This window comes from Galleria mellonella, unplaced genomic scaffold (assembly GCF_026898425.1).
Source record: "Galleria mellonella isolate WM207_F2 unplaced genomic scaffold, CSIRO_AGI_GalMel_v1 utg99, whole genome shotgun sequence".
NCBI lineage: Eukaryota > Metazoa > Arthropoda > Insecta > Lepidoptera > Pyralidae > Galleria > Galleria mellonella.
Genome location: NW_026442184.1, coordinates 622,207 through 642,491, shown reverse-complemented (window position 1 = coordinate 642,491; position 20,285 = coordinate 622,207). Strand labels below are relative to the sequence as shown.

General features: G+C 39.5%; 1 protein-coding gene across 1 annotated transcript; it reads right to left on the bottom strand.

Annotated features, from left to right (window-relative positions):
* Positions 1–534: 534 nt before the first annotated feature.
* Positions 535–15,640, bottom strand: LOC113521474 (protein virilizer). Its single transcript, XM_052903000.1, has 9 exons — positions 15,411–15,640; positions 15,035–15,326; positions 7,476–12,301; positions 6,701–6,964; positions 6,099–6,261; positions 4,021–4,213; positions 3,268–3,390; positions 1,927–2,000; positions 535–724 (listed from the first exon to the last, which is right to left on the bottom strand). Exons 1-9 carry the CDS (start codon positions 15,498–15,500, stop codon positions 660–662), a joined length of 6,090 nt encoding a protein of 2,029 aa, XP_052758960.1. The 5' UTR covers positions 15,501–15,640; the 3' UTR covers positions 535–659.
* Between the last annotated feature and the right edge of the window lie 4,645 nt (positions 15,641–20,285).

Genomic DNA, 20,285 nt, shown 5'->3' with positions numbered 1-20,285 from the left:
GTAACCGTCGCCTATAGACATGAGCAGTACCATGGACATAACAGAGTATACAGTTTCGCCCATGATACCCCCCATGCGTTGCCATTCCTGAGGACTCAGGTGTTATTCCTCTGTATCCAGTAAATTCAAGCCAAATAGGTGCAGGTTTTAATAGGTGCAAATGGAGTGGTAACCCCGCCTGCGTTATCGGTATACACTCTTTCTAGGGGGAACCGCGAGCAGGTCGATCCGGTTGGGTATATTGCTAGCAATGGGATTCTCAGTCTCCATTACTAACATTCCTTTCCCCCCACTCACGCTGTAGTTTTTAAACAATATTATAAAAAATATTGACATTTTTAGTAGTAGCCTGCCAAAGATAGGCTCACAAATATCTGGTTAAATACCTTTATTATAATTTTGTATGTTAGCACACTAGGTTTACAACATTGATTTGGCTTTTTCTATCATAATACTATAATTATTTTTAATTAATAAATAAATAAAAATAAAAAAAAAAAAAAAAAATTGTAAGGAAAATCAAGTACCAAAAGCTGCAATCTAACATTTATTAAGACAAATTGGATTCATACATTACATTGCTAATTTACGCTCAACAGGCGAGCTTCTAAATCTCTCCTTGCGTATAGTTTAGGACCTTGTCTCTGGAGTGAATGTAGTTATCGCATGAAGGAACGATGCCGGGGGCCACGCTGCATTCGTGCCCCGCCCCAGCCCATGCCGCCTGTAAAATAATATAAAAATAATGGGTGTTTCAACAATTGTGTTTGCATGGCTATTTCGGTTTCAAGGTATACGGCAGTGATCTTGTGGTCCCGGCGTATTATAGGCTACTCCTTCCTTTCCCATGGGTGTCGTAAGAGGCGACTATGGGAGGTCGAGGGATGGGCAGCAGCGTCCTTTTAAAACATCTCTAAAGCCTAATTGCGATTGCCAATCCGCCTGCCAAGCGTGGCAACTATTAGCAAACCCCATCTTATGGCGGAGCCCTGTGTTCACCAGCGAACAGTTGATAGCTGATATGTTGATGATGATGATGAAACGGAAATTAACTATTATTTCACGTGGAATCTCTTTGGAGAATATGACGTCATCTATCAGTGTTTAAGGGCTTATATATTTTTCTTACTCGATACTGGCCACATGATATTTTTATATTATTTTCTGTTTATGTCAAATTGCTACTGTCTTGATTGAAGGAAATATAATGTGCAACATATTCATATCATTCATGGATTTTTAATTAATTATTACAGTCCAGTACTCTTAATTCGGTGTATACAATTGGCGATATTTAAAACTATCGAATTAACCAAAAAACTGTACTGGAATTTTTGGTTTATTCTTGGTTATTTTCACTTTTTTTGATAATGGAATGGTATCACCAGTAAGGAGTGATAACCAGAGGGAGACTTGGTACAAAAGTCGATTGCTTGGGTACCTCTGTCCCATTTGTGTTTCAACCATGAAGCAGTTGTGTTTGCATGGCTGTGTTTCGGTTTGAAGGGTGGGATATCGTGAATTTACTGGGTACAGAGGAATAACACCTGAGTCCTCAGGAATGGTAACGCATGGGGGTATCATGGGCGAAACAGTATACTCCGTTATGTCCATGCTACTGCTCATGTCTATAGGCGACGGTTACCACTTTCCATCAGGTGGACCATCAGCTTGTTTGCCATTCTAAGTTGTATAAAAAAAAAGATAAAGCAGGTCAGTTAGCACACCGTGACGAATCTAATAATAAATCAATCACGATGGTTTCCAGGGGGTACCACGAGGAGGTCGACCTGACAGGGTATATTGCTAGCAATGGGGCTACTAGTCCCCATTACTAGCAATCCCTTCTCCTCCTTGTATTTTAACTTAAATATAATAACATGTATTTTAATTAAACAAGTAAAGTGAAGCTCGATGTTCGCTCACCCATCATATACTGCGACGTGGGGGCGAAGTGTCCGAAATGCTGACCGCCCATCTCCCACGCGCCCCGCCCACGGCTGGAACAGGCACAGAGAACGGTCAACATTTACATATGAATATATATATATACATACACATATGTATAGATACATTATTAATATAAACAAATCTGTTTTAAATAATACTAGTGGTCGTCACGGGACGGTCGAATTTCGACCACGGGGTCGAAATTCGACCATAACGTATATTGTAATAAATACATTTATTATGGTTATGTTTGACATTGAATAAGACTATAGACAAATAATATTAAAGACAACAGTATATTACTGCAGCGGCCAACAACTGAGGTATTGATGGACGAACGTGCAAATGTGGGCCGAGGCGTAGCCGAGGCATACATATATGAGTCCATCAATGCCTAGTTGTGGCCAAGGCTTGTATAGTACTTTTCTCAAACAATGCGCGAAAATCAAAAACACAATTTTACTTTTTAAATTTAATGACGAATAACGAATAATAATAATTTTTCACGCGCCATAATGTCCTTTTGTTTTTTTTTTCAATAAACAGCTTTCTATTTGCAAGCCAGTTCGAAATTTAAATAAAACCTTTTATTAGTTACCTCCTTGGTAGCCATGTTTCGAAGTAAAAGGTCATTCTATTTTTAAATTACAGGACAGATATGAGTTTACATAGTAATTTATCTGGCCGCAAAACACGATAGATATGGATTTTCATACTTTTGCCGGCCGCTGTCCGCATGTATCTAGCCAGTACATCAATTTTAGTTTATCTCGAAGAAGATTGTCAAAATAATGCTCACATTTCCAAGCATGTTTGAGAAAACAATATTAATTTATTATCAATTCGATCGCAGACTAACAATAAACAAAAGAGTATAAATGCGTGTGTGTGTCAAATACATGGTAGAGTGTGTAATTTTTTTTTATTATAATTAATAATTAAAAAAAAATATTAGCATTCTGCAGTTCTATTCTCTATATAAACTATAAGTGTGCGAAATTTCATACTTCTTCAATCGAGTAATTTTCGTAAAAATGGGTACAAAAGTTTTGCTTCACGTATTAATATATAGTTGATAAAAATTAATCTTCACCATTTTGGATTTCAAAATTATATAATAGATAAACATTTAATTTGTGGCCATGTTGGTATATCAGATGGCAACGCATGGGCGAAACAGTATACTCTGTTATGTCCATGCTACTGCTCATGTCTATAGGCGACGGTTACCATGTTCCAACAGGTGGGCCGTCAGCTTGTTTGCCATTCTAAGTTGAATAAAAAAAAGTGGTTGTGTGTAGTGCAGCCCGTACTCACAGGTGGCGGTAGTGAGGCGCGGGCGCCACGAAGCGGCCGCGCTCGGCCGCGCCGGCGCCGGCCGCGCCGCCCACGCCGCCCGCGCCGCTCGCGCCGACCGCGCCGCCGCCTCTCCTCGGCCCTCTAGACATTTCATAATAAGACAATTATGAAAGTGTCATTGTTTCAATTCTTAGAAACAAACTAGCCTTTAACTAGTAATAACTTTAGCTAGTAATAGGGTCTAACTGACCCATTACCAGTAATACACCTTATCAGGTCGATCTCCACGCGGTTCCCCCTGGAAACCATAGTGGTTAATTCTAGTAGAATTCATCACGATGGGCTAACCGACCTGTTTTCATCATCACCTATTATCCCTCACTGGCGTACAATTACAAGCGGGGCTACCATTCTATCATCCATTAAAATGAATCGATTACTAAGTATAGGTCATATCTCCATTGTACCATGACGTATAGGATTGTATGTCACACGATCTGTCGCTGGTTACTTGGACAATATCGTCCCAGATTCCGCTACATAGATATTACCAGAGGGAGACTTTGTACAAAAGTCGATTACTTGGGTACCTCTGTCCTATTCGTGTTTCAACCGTGAAGCAGTTGTGTTTGCATGGCTGTGTTTCGGTTTGAAGGTGGGATATGGCGTGAATTTACAGGGTACAGATGAATAACACCTGAGCCCTCAGGAATGGCAACGCATGGGGGGTACGACTGTTCAACTGTTCATGTCCGGTGTGACGTGAGCGACCTGGTGAGCAGCGCGGCGGCGGGCGCGGCGTATGGCTGGTGGTGCGCGTGGTGGTGGTGCGCGTGGTGCGGCGCGTGGTGCAGCGCCGTGAAGTCGTCCACGTGCAGCGACGGCGGCCGCGACGTGTTGGGCGGCCGCGACCGGAACGCGTCCGCGCCGCCCTCGCCGCGTACGCGCGACATCGCCACCGCGCCTGCCGACCACCACAAACACACGCCACTCTAATACCACTCACCAATCAGATTAGACAGGGGGGAGAAGGGATATTTAGTAATGGGAATTAGTAACCCCATTACAATATACACTGTCAGGGGGGTAAGTGATTGTTAGTCATGCGGATTATCAGTCCCATTGCAAACAATATACGAGGTCTGTCCGGAAAGTTCGTATAAAAGTGTTCTGGAATGCGAGAAAGAGGAGTGGGGAGGCCAGGTAAGCGCAGGACCCCTTCCTTATGTCCCTAACAATGCTTCAGTTCTGGTCTGACCGCCGTGCGGTGCGAACTGGCTTGTCACGCCATCTGTGAAGTTACCTCTTAACGAAACCCCGTCGGCATGGAGCCCGCTTCCGTTGAAGAGCAGCGCGTCGTAATCAAGTTTCTCTCGAAACTCGGCAAGAATGGCCGTGAAATTTTTGCCGATCTCAGAACAGTTTATGGGGATGATGCTGTGAAGGAACCAACCGTCCACAAGTGGCTAAAAAGATTCAGAGAGGGCCGAGAAAGCGTTCAAGATGACCCACGTTCAGGACGTCCTTCCACTTCACATTCCGACGAAAACGTGGAAAGAATTCGAACTTGTGTTAATGGGGACCGTCGTTTAACGGTCAGACAGGTGGCTGAAGAGCTTAATTTGGGCAAAACCGTGGTCCACGAAATTCTAAGAAACGAACTTCAAATGAAAAAAATTTGCGCCAAGATCGTTCCGTGAGTTTTTGAGTAAAAATTCCATTACGGTGACCGAACACCCCCCCTATTCGCCGGATTTGGCCCCGTGTGACTTCTTCTTGTTCCCAAAAACCAAATTGGTACTTCGGGGGCGGCATTTGGGGGACATAAATGAGATAAAAAAAGCTACGACGGGGCAGCTGAGAAACCTACAACCAGAGGACTTTCAAGGAGCCTTCTCACAGTGGAAACGGCGTTGGCACAAGTGCATTATGTCACAGGGGGAGTACTTTGAAGGGGATAAAATTGATTTACCTGAATAATTGTAAAATAAAATTTTTAAAAACTTTTATACGTACTTTCCGGACAAACCTCGTACAGGTCGATCTTCCCGTGGTCTCCCCTGGAAACCATCATTACGACCACTCTCAATCCTGAACTATCCTTGTATTCAGTTCCCATTTGGCACCATATTTCCTTTTTAAAACTACAAACGTCAATTAATTTATCTAGAGAGCGTTGAGTTATGTTTCAACTGGATAATATTAACATAATTTTTTTTAAATGGCCTACAGTTTTACGATGTCCCACGTCAACCCTGTATGATTTCCTGGTACGTGCCGACGTCTTCAACAGATTTTTTTTTACAACACAGGGGGCAAACGAGCATGCGGCTCACCTGATGGTAAGTGACTACCGCCGCCCCTGGTCACCCACAACACTTACGGCATTGCAGGTGTGCTGCCGGCCTTTTAAAAAGGAATATGCTCTTTTCTTGAAGGTTATGTTGTATCGGTTCGGAAATACTGCTGCTGGAAGTTGATTCCAAAGAGTGGTTGTGCGTGGGAGAAAGTGCCTTGAAAAACGCACGGTGGAGGACCGCCACTCGTCCAGATGGTTGGGATGAAATTTTAGTTTATGGCGGGTTGTACGTTGTATCGTTAAAGAGTCAATTTCATATTAAACAAGTTTGAATTAATTGATTATAATTGCTAACAGTTAACACAAATTTTGACGAGAGAGCCGTTGTGTTGATCCACTCAAAATTTTTAAAGTCCGTTGACACATACAGCCAGTTTTTGTTCCCTTATCGTAACGTAGACGGACCGATCCTGGGGCACGTCCGGTGTTGCTATCATTCGCTTGTTACTGTACGCGACATTCCCTTTTGAAATGGAATAAAGAAACTGACCCGGCGGGCGCTGGTCGCGCGGCGGCGGCGGCGGGCGGGCGCCGCAGCCGGCCAGGCGGCGCACGGCGCCCGCCAGCGCCTCCGCGCCGCCCGCCGCGCCGCCCGCGCCGCCCACGCCGCCCGACAGGTACGCCGACGCTATCTCCACAATGTCGCACGACACCTGCGCCGACCGAAACCGACACACTTGTTCACAACAAAACGTTACAGTACATTCTATCGGGAAGGGGGAAAGGGATTGTTAGCAATAGAGTTGTGACACAGCCCCATTGCTAGCAATATGCCTTATTAGGTTGACCTCCACGTGGTTCCCCCTGGAAACCATCGTGAACAATTCTTGTTGAGTTCGTCACGACTAACTGACCTGCTTCATCCTCACCTATCATCCTACACTGGTGCCCCGCCGGTGTATACCGATAGCGCGGGCGGGGTTACCATTTCATTATCACCCATTAAAAAAAGAAAATATCAAGGTCCTATGTATGTATGTATGTAGGTTTTTTTGGGTTAAGCCTACTATAAAGAGAACATTTTCTAGCAATTTATTTATGAGTCGTATTCAAAGGATCGGGTGACATCGTCTGAAGAGTTGGTATACTGACCAGTTCGTTGTCATTGACATCGTCGTCTCCACTAGCTGACGGCACGTTGAGCCAGTAGCTGGACGTCAGCCGCTCGTCGTTCGCTTCCCCTATGGAATATATGATCCTGGCCGCGAACTGCGCCACCAGTGTGTCCGGTGGTGGTAGAACCGACTCTGCAGGATCAGTGGGAGGTGTTCCCGGTTCCTCGGTGACTTTGAACTTTTGCAGATGAGTGGTGAGGAAACTGGCGTTTGCTAAAGCGTCATCGTCCGCGTTTCTATCCTGTCAAGTTAATAAAAATTTCGTATTTACAATTTAGATAAATTATTACTGAGAGTAATATAGTTTATGTGGAGTGAATTACAATAGTTTTTTTTTTTTTTATACAACTTGGAATGACAACCAAGTTGACGGCCCACCTGATGGAAAGTGGTAACCGTCGCCTATAGACATGAGCAGTACCATGGACATAACAGAGTATACTGTTTCCACCCATGATACCCCCCCATGTATTGCCATTCCTGAGGACTCAGGTGTTATTCCTCTGCACCCTGTAACTTCACGCCATATCCCACATATGGCGTGAACCTTCCAACCGAAACACAGCCATGCAAACATAACTGCTTCACGGTTGAAACACGAATGGGACAGAGGTACCCAAGCAATCGACTTTTGTACAAAGTCTCCCTCTATTTTAACTCTCAATATTTTGTCTGCTAAAGATTTTAGTGATTTTTTTTTTTTATAATTTCATTGACAATTAATATGAGAAGGTAATAAAAATATGTCATACCCTCAATATCTTCTCTAAGTTCATAGCAGGATGATTTTCTTCTGATGGTGAGTAACCCACCATATCTGCCAGTTCATTCACTGTCAACGCCGATTTTCTTCCTACAGGACCTTCACCTTCCTCCACTTTCAAGATCCTGATCAGGTCTATATACAAGCTCAAGCATTCAGCTTTATCCTCCCCTGGACCTTCCAGGGCCCATTTGAAATAGTTTCCAAGAGATTCTCTCCTTTTGGTCACAAATTTTCTGAACTGTTGGAAACCATACTCATGTTCTGTTAGCACGAAGTATGCACGTAATATTGAAGAAGCCACTGCACACGTTTTGCTTGTAGATTCCAAACAATTTGCCGTAGAATCCAAAAATGACGCTAAGGCGTCTTTATTCGGCAAAGAATTCGCAAGGAGTACATCGGTAGCCGCGCTTAACGGCGTAAGAGTAATTTCCGCATCACAGAAAGCAGCCAATGCATGTGCAGCAAACTCTTGAGCGGCTGCGTGCTCGTTGCATGCATTAACTAAACTGAGCACTCCACAGAGAGCAGTTTGAACATCGGCAGAACGAGGACCACCATTGTTCATTGTATGCAAAACAGCACACTTCACAGGCGCGTGTGAAACTAAACATGCTAGAAAACCAAGCACTCTGGCGCAACTCGCTGTCGCTGGTTCGCCTGGTTTCAATTCCCTTGTTACTGCACCAACAGCAGCTTTAGCGACAATAGCAGCAGTATTCGGCGCTAAATCGGCTATCTGTACACAAACTCTTCGTAACATATGGACAACTGGTCTATAAGTTGACATACATATTATCTGGATCATATCTGTCAAATCGTTCCCTAAAGCGTGCAAATGGGCCGACCATAGACGTCTTTCGTTTGAGGCATCAGCCAACTCTCTTTCAGTTGGTGGGGTTTTCGATTGCATTGGTAAAGGTAACGGTAAGAGTTCGGAGAACACAAGAAGACCAGGAACGAATGTGTATGGCGCAGTCATAGTGTACGATATCACTTCAGAGCAAAGGGATGTCCACGGACCGCGCCGTATAGAATCTCCATCGTTTGCATCATCTGCAATAGGTTGAGCGTAAGCAAGTAGTGCTCGAACAGCAGCTTCAGCGGCCTTCGCCGCAGTTCTGTAGCCTACAGATCCTACTGGATATGCTTTTGCAATACCATAACTCTTTAATAATATGGGTGCTGCGGTAAGATCTCGAAATCTTGGGCCACGACAACGAACTACTCTAGCCAACATTTCGTCTAAAAGTCTTAGACAAGGAAGCATTATTTGCGCTAGCTGCAAACCTTTTGCAGAAGCAAAGAACGACGTATGCATGTTTGGTTGTTCGAAATGCACTGCCAAGCGGTCTAATATAGCAGCTAAATGTGCAACACCATCTAGTGAGAAGAGTTGTAGAACATTATACTTGTATTTAAGCTCGATGTATTCTTCAGTGGCAGATTCACAGTTGACTGTTAAATTGTTGTCATAATCCGATATAGAAAAATGACGCAGGATTCTCAAGCAAGTCATAAGCTCTCCAGGTAAGTCTGGCGTGTGTTCCAGACTGGTTTTCAAGATCTCAACACATTCAGCCATGTCATCACCTGACAGAAGACTCAATTTTTCTATCGGTTTCAAATAAGGGACCACTTCCTGCAAAACGCTTGATACACTGGGCTCAAATCTGTCATGTTCTTTCGATACGCATAGGAGTCGTTGCCCATATTTTTTTAAAAATGGAACATTTGCTGAGAAGCGTACCACCGATACAATGAGTTCAATAGCGTAAGCTTTAGCTGGAGACTTTTGTTTAAGTTGTGATTCGTTCTTATTCTTTGCCTTCATATCGTTTTCAAAAACTTCCATAAGACATTCAGCATTGTCTTCCATAACGATAACATCAGGTACAGCAGTCTTTCCAATGCTCCCAAAGCTAAGACAGTATAATGATTGCAATCTATCTATTAATTCATTCTCATCTGTTTTCCCAGCCTGCAAGTCACAGATGGATTGCAAATAATATAAGGCTTTTAGTCTATAAGCCATTTCTAGACCCAATATTTGTAAATCGCTGTAATTGCTTAAATCATGTGGATAAATAAACTCGTCAGCGTTTTGTTGGCCATAAGGTTGTGCTAAAGTCTTAAAAAGAAGTTCGCTCATTTTCATATTTTCATACAAAAAGTTAAGACCATTGTGAGAATTGACTAATTCGTATATCAAGTCGTGGATGGGACTTATGACCACTAAGTTGTTGCAAGTTGTTGGACAAGTCAGTAAATAGAGGCACACTTCTAATATATGGTGTATATTGAAAAATTCGAGAAGAATTTCATTTGAGCACTCTTTATTAATATCGAATTGCGCAGAAGCTGGGAGGAACCGCTTCGGCTGCGATATATGAAAACACTGCGTACGATACATATAAAGAATCTCTTCCAGTGCGTTAATAATAAATTCTGTATCATTCTCGGTAAGTTCTGCATCTTCGTTCTGGTTATTTTCTGCGGCTTTCTTGTTAAAGTTCAGAACTAAATCATGAAGTTTTCCCAGTAACTCGTACATATTAAGTTTTTTTATCAATGCACTGATTGAGAATTTGATCCGCGCTGAAGGATTAGTCTGCATTATAGATATAAGAGCCTGATATCCATTTTTCGGTTTTCTATCATTGTCACTTTCATTTTTATCAAATTTAGGGAAAACAGCTTTCTGCATGAAATGTTCAACTGACTCTTTAGATGACAAGCAAGCATTCAATGCTTTTAGAATCATGAGTCTAATACTCAAAGCCATATATTCTTTTGAATATATATCAAGCAATAACATCGGCATATCTATCCCCATATTTAGCAGGATTTTAATAACTTGATCATTATGTTTATGTGACATTAGAGCTTCGGCCAAACGAATACCGCATTTCATGTGTCTTATTTTGTATGTGGGCTGTTGTTGTGCTAAAGCAAAATCAAAATTCAAGCCAATTTTACAGAATGTAAGTAGTAAATTATAAACATCAACAAACTCATTGTCATCCTTGTTAGAATTCTGAAAAATTCTTAATATAATATCAGTATTTTTGCAGAGATTTGTTAAAGGTAAAAACAATTTCTCGCATTGGTGCACCCACTCTTCCCTGGACGCGTTATCGATCTCTGTAAATGTGTTAGAGAAAAACTTTTGCTCCCTCTTTTTAGCTGTTTTGGTTATATCCCATATCTTGAATAAATCAGGGCTAGCATCACACAGATCACTGAAAGTAGCATTCAGAACATCCTTGGAATCTTCATTCTTTTTTACTGCAAGCAACTGAATTTTATTTATGTACTCATACCTATTCCAATCATCTTTGAATGGATTATAATATTTTATAATGTCGTCAGCACCACAATAATCATTTACATCATACATTTCTTCTTCTATATAAGGTACTTCACTATCATCACAAATATCTTCGTCAGACAAGATTGGTTCAAATTGCTCTGCATCCATAGATCTATCTTCATCGAGATTACGGATTGGCGATTCAATTATCTTCGGAACAGATGCGTTATCCACAATTGGAACAGTGACCAGACTGGAGTGTTGTTGTTCAACGTAAGGAGGATTTTCCACTTCTTGTGATGGGCTTCTAATAGAACTTTTGTGTCTGTAATTTTGATGGTAGAACTCCACTCGAGGTATCTGTTTACTGCTTCTATCATATTCGCCGCCATCTTCGGATCTGATTGAATTAATAGGGCTTGAAACATCCCCTTCTCTGGGAGACAAAGGTCGTCGACTAATCTCTCCTGGTGGAGTTCGAGGCTTTTTCCTGATATCATCTCGACTTGGTGATCTACTCCCATAACTAGATCCTCTCATTCTACCGTAAGGAGAAGAATGTCTTTTCCTGTCATATGAGGTTTGTTTTTCGTAAGAAGGCGCCCGTCGTTCGTAAGAGGATCCACGCTTGTCATAAGGTGACAATCTCTTTTCATACGACGGCCCACGTTTCTCATAAGCCATCTTTCTTTCATAAGATGGTGCCCTCTTGTCGTATGGTGATCTGCGTTCGTAGGATCCGGAATCTTTCTCATAAGACCCACCACGTGACCGATCATAAGAAATGTCACGATGACGTCGGTATTCATCCTTCTTATATGGACCTCTGTCCCAATCACGATCTGCAGACACACCTCTCATCCTATCTCTATCGATGCTACGAGATCTTGATCGGCTGAGTGGGCGGTACTCTCCTTTGACCACAAAGTCTCTATCCCTACTACGAGATCTTGAGTGGAGGCGTTCCATTCTGTCCAGTTCCCTACTGCGATCACGGTGCCTAGAAGATTCGCGACTTCGCCCTCGGTCGAGAGATCGTCTCCGGCTTCTCCCATCTCTTCTGTCCCTATCCCTATCATGATCAATCGAGCGAGGACTATGTCTTAAACGATCACCATCTCTTTCACAGCTAATATCCCCGCGATCTTTTTCCCATTCATTATCATCCATATGATGATATGACCTTGGATCTTTTGGCGGCTCGTTGTCATAATACTCATTTCGGTACATCTGATTGTCATAATTATCTGGAGGATAATTATTTGGACCATACGAGTCAGGATTGCTTGATGCAACATTGCCAGTATAAGACGGGATTGGATTGGAACCCTCCTGGTTCCAATCACCCTGTTGTGGTATATTCGTCGTTTGCACCGGTGCGACCTCTCGAGCGATTGAAGGTCTTTGTATGTTTGGTGGAGGATTGGAGCCAACTGGAGACTCTGGTATGATTTGCGTTAGGGTCCCGTAAACAGCCAATGTGATAGTTGTGTACCATCCTGGGGAAAAATAATAGAATAATGATAATTATTACTAAAATGTAACATGGCATTCGTAACACTCGTAATCATTAATAATATCAAAGATTTCAAAATAGTCTATTTTTACAATGAGTTGCTTGTTGGGTAGACAAAGGAAACCAAGTTCTCTATTATCCCTTCAAGTGGCGGCCGTCATTTTATACATTTCTGGAAAAAGAACAGCGCATCTGGCAAGCTCCCGCTGTGGGGCAATGTTATAGTACTTTGTTTTGATGTGCCTAAAACTATTTCTATATCGATCTAACGCATTATAATGTGATATCATTAAACAAAAACACTCTACTGACAATCAGCATACTAAAAAAAGGTTCATCCATATAGACATTACATTCTCCGGGTTCATTTGCACAGTGGTGTTTACTCGTTCAAAACTATTGTGGTTTTTACAATTTTTCAACTGTTTTATGGTAATTCGAAGAGAATTTAGTGAAAAGGAATATGAATGGATAAGCAATACATATAATTCTTGGTTAGGTATTCTTTATTTATTTTATTTATTTATTTAAGGAACACCAACAGCATATTGCATTATAACATATAGGTATAACAACATTAAATACAGTACAATATTAATGCACATGATATCATTAAACAAAAACACAAAAATAAACATAATCTAAGTTGTGACAATATCAGAAAAAAGGATTATGAGTGAATTAAATAAAAAAAAATATTAAAAAAATATATATTATGACAATTAGGTTCATCCATATATTGTTGTACATTTCAGCAATTTATTCCTGTATTCTATATCAATTTCAGGTAATTTGGCATTAATTTCATTTATGACACAGTGGTGATTTAGGTTTGTTCTGCAGTTCAAAAATGTTCTAGTGTTTGCAAGCCTTTGTTCCGTTTTAAAGCGTGGGATACGATTTGAATGTGCTTTTGCACGCTTAAAGAAGTTTTCCTTGTAATAAAAAAAAACTGTTTTAAAATGAATATGCACTTTAATATAGGATGCCATGACAGAGAGAAGCCAAGTTATTTATTACTTATTTAATTTTAATGTTGAAACCCTAGGCACAAATATTTTTAATGAATGGAAAGGCAATACATATAATTCTTGGTTAGGTACCATCAGTTTGTTTGATGTTGCAAAAAAATGGTTTGTCTCTTCGATTGTTGATATCTCTTCGCATATGTGGACATGAATATTCATTATTTGAATTTTTTATAACAACAGGTATATTATATCATATAGGTTATACAAATAAGGAGGAAAAACAAAATTATTTGCTATAAAATTTCTTTATTTGATTACAGTATGGTAATATTACATAAGAATGTAATATAAAACAGAATAGAAATAAAACATGTATGTTGTTTTGGCTAAAAATTAAGCTAAACTAAAGGTTCCATACTATATTTTGTTTCTTTAATAATATTCATCTCAACTTTAGGGAATTTTGCAAATAAAAAATACAGGGAAATGTTGATAGAATAAGGATTAGTTATAGAATATGTATGATAGAACATGACAAACAAAATGTATTTTTTTTTTGTGATTATATTTATTTGATAGATTTTTTAATTGAAATTTTTACATCAAAAGTCTTTGTGTATAATTAAGATCCAGACCATAGGGAATCACATACATAAATGGTTAGTAGTAAATGAGCAGGATGGTGAGGTAGATACCAGAGGGAGACTTTGTACCCGTGGTGTAACTATACCATTTGGGCACTGTGTAAAATAAAATACTCAGGTACAATGTAAAAAAAAAGTTTGTATATATATATATATATATATATATATATATATATATATATATATATATATATATATATATATATATATATATTTCTGAGCTTGCAACCTCTTGAGCAAAGAGGCTCTTTTAGGTTGTGGGCCTGTGGCATTTTGCCAGCCCTGCCACCCTATTGTTACGCCATTGCTTTGTACAAAAGTCATCTCCCCTGTTCCATTTGTTTCTGCTGTGAAGTAGTTTTTGAAGCTCTTAGTGTGTACAGGCTATAGATTTTCCATTAGATGGACTGTCAGCTTGTTTGCCATTTTAAATATGATAAATATTAAATCACAATAATTAGTGATAATCGTAAGACATGAGAGAATGATGGCAAGTAATCAAAAATGTAAGAAAACAAATAGCACATTCAGAACTTAAACATTATGTTTGATGACAAAACAAGTTATTTTCGTCTAAAAATTAAATTACTAAACTGATTTTGATAAAACATTTATAGGTCTATTCTGGAAGTATATCCTTTCAGATAAAAAAAGGACTTTTCCAGATCAGTTAACAACTGATGGAGTTATGAGGTTTTTTTTATGATTTGCAGTACAGTATTTAAGGCATCCCATCCTCTCTATTGGATACGGGTGACGGAATGCCTATACAAGAGGGTGCATGATGGGCGCAGTTTAGGCGCAATATTTGAGGAGCATTAGGAATATACTACATATATTGCAACAAAAGAGTATGTAGTTGGCCCCCGAAAGGTAACAAATATAAAAAAATGTAATTGAAATGAGAACTCCTTTCTTTTTGAAGTCAGTCAAAAAGATCGATCTACAATGTACGGAATAATCAGTGGTTCAATTTGGGTGTTTGCAAAACAATTAAATCATGTTTTATTTAGACATGCCAATCGGATAATTAATAAAAATGATTTAATTGTGGTCTTAATATCATTATATGAAATATAATACTACAAAAAGTCAACTAACCTCTAAGCACTAAGCCGTCAGTAGGTATCCGTGGTTGATCGTGTCCGTTTCCACATTCCATGTGAATCTGGCCATTCTGACAATAATCTATACTGCCAAGAGCCTCGAACGTCGACGCACCAGGTTTGCTCAAGTCATTTACGAAGAAATCTATGTGGAACTTTGTTGGATTTGTCGCCCCCAAGCGAACACCGCCAGGAAAATCCCCCTCAACTCTTGCACCCAACGGAATTATACGAATCTCTCGCACAAACACAGATTTTGGGAACTGGACGAGGTCTAAATTCAGCTCCTGGAAGGTAGTCGCAGTTGGAAATTATAACATTAATAATTTAGGATGTTGTTTTCATAATATTTTTGGACGAATTTTACCAACCTCACTGGTGTCGTGTGAAAATGTGTCGAAAAACAACAGGTCGGGTTGTTCCAGAGCCGCCATGTTGTAATTAATTGAATTTAGGCGCATGCATATAGTGCAATACTTGTTAATGATATCATATTTAAATTCTTGTTTACAATAAAAATATAATAATAAAATAAAACTATGACTGAAAAATCTATTCAATGAGGGGAGGGCGGCGTCACGGATAACATTCCGATAGTTTTGACATTGACATTTAATCAGTGTTGCCGTAGTTTTGCGAAACGTGTACAAAATTAATATTGTTGAGACCTAAGATAATTACCCAAAATATTGTAAACATTAAAAATAATTTATCTGAGAATGACATTCTAAGAACAAGGAATTACAAAATCTTTGATGACATCAGTGTTTTTTGACATTGACAAATATAGTCAGATTAAGAATTAAAGATTTCGGAGTCAGATAGACAATTTCTAAGTTTGACATAGATTAAAAACAGTATTTAAACCTAACTGGTTCTTAGACCTTAGTATCTAACATTCTCTTTCTGTACAAATCTACGAAAAGTTAGTAGCAGGGATGGGAGCGCTTGTCACATTTAAATCGACACATTACAAATATTTCTAATTTTGTTCTATATTTTATTAATTCGATTAGAAGAAGGAATTTTGAGTCAAAATAAATAGGTACTGTAATTGCTTGCTCTTCAGAAAAAAGTCGTTTCTGTTCTGTGACTGTGAAAAATGTGTCAACAGTTTTAAAAAGGGGAAAACATTGTTAGTTATTGAGTGTAATCACTTTATTACCAGTAATCATCAGATCGATCTACTGTGGTACCCGTTGAATTTCTGGTGCTTTTATTTAATGGATGATAATGGAATAGTAACTCCTTCTGCGCTAATTGTATACCAGTCGATTGCTTGGGTACCTCTGTCCCATTCGTGTTTCTACCGTGAAGCAGTTGTGTTTGCATGGCTGTCTTCGGTTTGAAGGGTGGGATATGGCGTGAATTATAGATGAGAATGAAAAGGCCTCAGGAATGGCAATTAGAGAGTCATGGTGATGAATATACTCTGTTATGGCCATAGTACTGCTCATGTCTATAGGAGACGGTTACCACTTTCCATCAGGTGGGCCGTCAGCTTGTTTGCCATTCTTTGTTGTATAAAAAAGAACCTATTGATAGTAATGGTGAGGTTTTTTTTATGGATGATGCATTAATGGTAACAATCCCTTCTCCTAACGGTAGCACCAGTGAGGATGATAGATGAGAATGAAAAGGCAGGTCAATTAGCTCATAGTGATGAATATACCTGGATGTCAACAAGATGGTTTCCAAGGGGGACTATGTGGAGCTCGACTTGACAGGGTATAATGCTAGCAATGGGATTTGTAGTTCGCATTCCTAACACCCCCCCCCCCCCCCTTTCCCAACCCTCCAAAGAGACGAGTACCGCTTTATAGAGAGTATAACGTATTAAGCTTTTATTATTTTACAAACAGCAATACATTAAAAAAAAAAAATGTTTGTTTCAAGCCATTAAGCTTCTACGGAGTTCATTAGGTTTTAAAAATACTAACTTATTACTAGAGGGTATTAGCTATTTTTTTGCTCACGACTCCGTCCGGGTTTTCGATAAAAAGCAGTCTGATTAATTACTTCCTTGTCCTTTAAACGCATTAAATTTATATCTGCACCACGAACCACGCAGCTCACTTATTCATGTTCTACTAAATATTATTAGAGAACAATATTACATATAGGGGGGAAAGGGATTGTTAGTAATGGAGACTGAGAATCCCATCAGCAATATACCCAACCAGGTCGACCTCCTCGCGGTTCTCCCTGGAAACCATCATGGTTAATTCCTGATGAATTCATCATGATGGGCTAACTGGCCTGTTTTCATTCTCATCTATCAGCCTTCACTGGTGCTCCGCCAGCGTATCCCGTTAGCGCAGGCGGGGTTACCAATCCATTTTCATCCAACGAAAAAAAATACTATATATATTTTGTTATATCACAATTTTAATTACACATGTACTGATTTCCACATAAACAATAGATGTATGAAATCGCGGACTTTTTTGAAACTCTGTGAGATAAATAATTCCACCGTACATACACCAAAGGGAGATTTTGTACAAAAGTCGATTGCTTGGGTACCTCTGTCCCATTCGTGTTTCTACCGTGAAGCAGCTGTGTTTGCATGGCTGTGTTTCAATTTGAAGGGTGGGATATGGCGTGAATTTACTGGGTACAGAGGAATAACCCCTGAGTCCTCAGGAATGGCAACGCATGGGGGGTATCATGGGCGAAACAGTATAGTCTGTTATGTCCTTGGTACTGCTCCATGTGTATAGGCGACGGTTACCACTTTCCATCAGGTGGGCCGTCAGCTTGTTTGCCATTCTAAGTTGTATAAAAAAAAATATACAAAAGGCGGCCTTATTGCTAAATGCAAACTCTTACAGACAACCTGGACTAAATAGTAAATAAGTACCGAGAGAAAGGGAAAAAGAAAGTACAAATTGTCACGGGAATTGAACTGTTGTCACTGAACTTTGGTATAATGCATCAACTGAGTTCAAGTTCACGTTCAAATTAACCATTAGAGGTCGCCTGCGGGGAGTTTTTCGTTCATGGCCGTATTATATCAGGTTTGCTACAAGTTGATACACGATATCAATGCATGGTTTTTCCTTATTACTTACGTCGAGTCGTCATTGATCAGACGATGGCTGTGCTTGGTAGTACCAGTTGACTTGAGGAAAACTAATGAATTAAAAACCTATAAGTCGTAAATTCACCTTGGGAATCGTAGAATTAAATTGAGACTCTTAGATGATATATCTGACATAGGTAGATTTGATAGCGCCTAAAACGTTTAATTTAAATATGACAAAATAAAATTTATATAAAAATTTTATTCTAGCTTTTTGAAATTACAATTTTTTTTTATACAACTTAGAATGGCAAACAAGCTGACGGCCCATCTGATAGAAAGTGATAACCGTCGCCTACAGACATGAGCAGTACCATGGACATAACAGAGTATACTGTTTCGCTCATAATACCCCCTATGCGTTGCTATTCCTGAGAACGCAGGTGTTATTCCTCTGTACCCTGTAAATTCACACCATATCCCACCCTTCAAACCGAAACACAGCCTGCTTCATGCAAACACAACTGCTTCATCGGTAGAAACACACTGAACAGTGCCCAAGCAATCGACTTTTGTACAATAGTCTCCCTCTGGTGAGGGAGATTTTGTATAAAATGCAAAATGTAGAATTACAAATCTATAAACTTTAATACTTTTTTATTGTTAGAGAGGGAAACAGTCAGGCCCGTCTGATTGTCCATGAATTGTGACCATTTTGTGTTATTATGGCACACGCCGTGTGGTCCCGGCATAAAATAAGCCACCTCTTCCTTTCCCGTGGGTGTCGTAAGAGACGACTAAGGGACGGCGAGGGATGGGCAGCAGCGTCCTTCTTAAAACATCTCTAAAAGCCTAACTACGGTTGCCAACCCGGCTGCCAAGCGTGGCAATTACTGGCAAAACTCTCTTTATGGTGAAAGTTTATGTTCAGCGGGGTAAATTATCGGCTGGAATAATAATAGTAATGGCACACGCATGAAAGATATGAAATTTATTAATTTATTCTTTATTGTACACAGAAAATTATATATATATATATATATATAATAAAGATGTACAACAGGCGAGCTTAACTCTGTAAAAGTTCTCTTCCAGCAAACCCTGAGTGGAAAGGAGCATTAATTATTAGCGGGCAGTATGCGTACAATAATAGGAGGAAACATTATAGATGTTTCTAAATTGTTACTTGTTTAATATATTTTACTTTTTATGTACATGCATTCTATTTCTTTTTACTGTGTATGCCTGTTGTTATTTGTGTGCTGTAAGTAATGCAAATAAATAACCAGCTGACTCGGTAAACGTTGTTTTACCATATACATTATTTCTAGAACTATACATGAAAATATATTATACTACAATTATTATATTCGATTGTCATCTTGCAAACCTATTGTGGCATATAAAAATTGCAATTAAACAACAGGGCTTGACTGTAAAAGCGTAAAAATTTGAATTTGTATGTATTTTTCAATGCTAAATCATGATAAAATAAAAATAAAAAGAAATGACAAAAAAAAATTGAAAAAAAATATTTAGGCGTGGGTCACCCCTATCATTGAGGGGTATGAAAAATAGATGTTGTCCGATTCTCAGACCTACCCAATATGCACACAAAATGTCATAAATATCGGTAAAGCCGTTTCGGAGGAGTTTGGTAACAAACACCGCGACACGAGAATTTTATATATTAGATAATAATATTTATTTACTCAAACTACATAAGGCCCATTTTGTTAGTTATTAATTGACTTAACATACATACATACATATCTGTCACGCCTGTCTCCCATTAGGGTAGGCAGAAACAATGGAACGCCAAATGCTTCGATTCAAACAAACCTCTTTCGCTTCTTCCACATTCATTCATTGACTTAACCTATGTTAGTAAATGAGCGGTCATTACGCTCTTGCATTGATAACCTGTCCCACCCAATATTTTAGGATGGGACAGTCCATTTTATCAGCAATTGTCTTCAGGACACTGTTTGAGCTAATATATATCTACCTGATGGAAAGCGGCTATCGTTACCTATGAACATCTATTAATATACTTAATTTTTATGGCTACTAACTATAGACGACTGGGGGGAAAGGAAATGTTAGCAATGGGGGATCTAACTGCTCCATTGCTAGTAATATAGCCTATTTGGACATACAGTACCCTAAATGGACATGTAATTATTATTTTCATCTAATGTATGTACCCATATTCGTGCAA

Bases quoted from the DNA above. Each gene is read 5' to 3' on its own strand.
- LOC113521474 (XM_052903000.1), bottom strand. From the start codon at position 15,500: ATGCGCCTAAATTCAATTAATTACAACATGGCGGCTCTGGAACAACCC. The intron at 15,327-15,410 runs GTTGGTAAAATT...ACTACCTTCCAG, and splicing joins TTTCACACGACACCAGTGAG to GAGCTGAATTTAGACCTCGT. The intron at 725-1,926 runs GTGAGCGAACAT...ATTATTTTACAG, and splicing joins CACGTCGCAGTATATGATGG to GCGGCATGGGCTGGGGCGGG.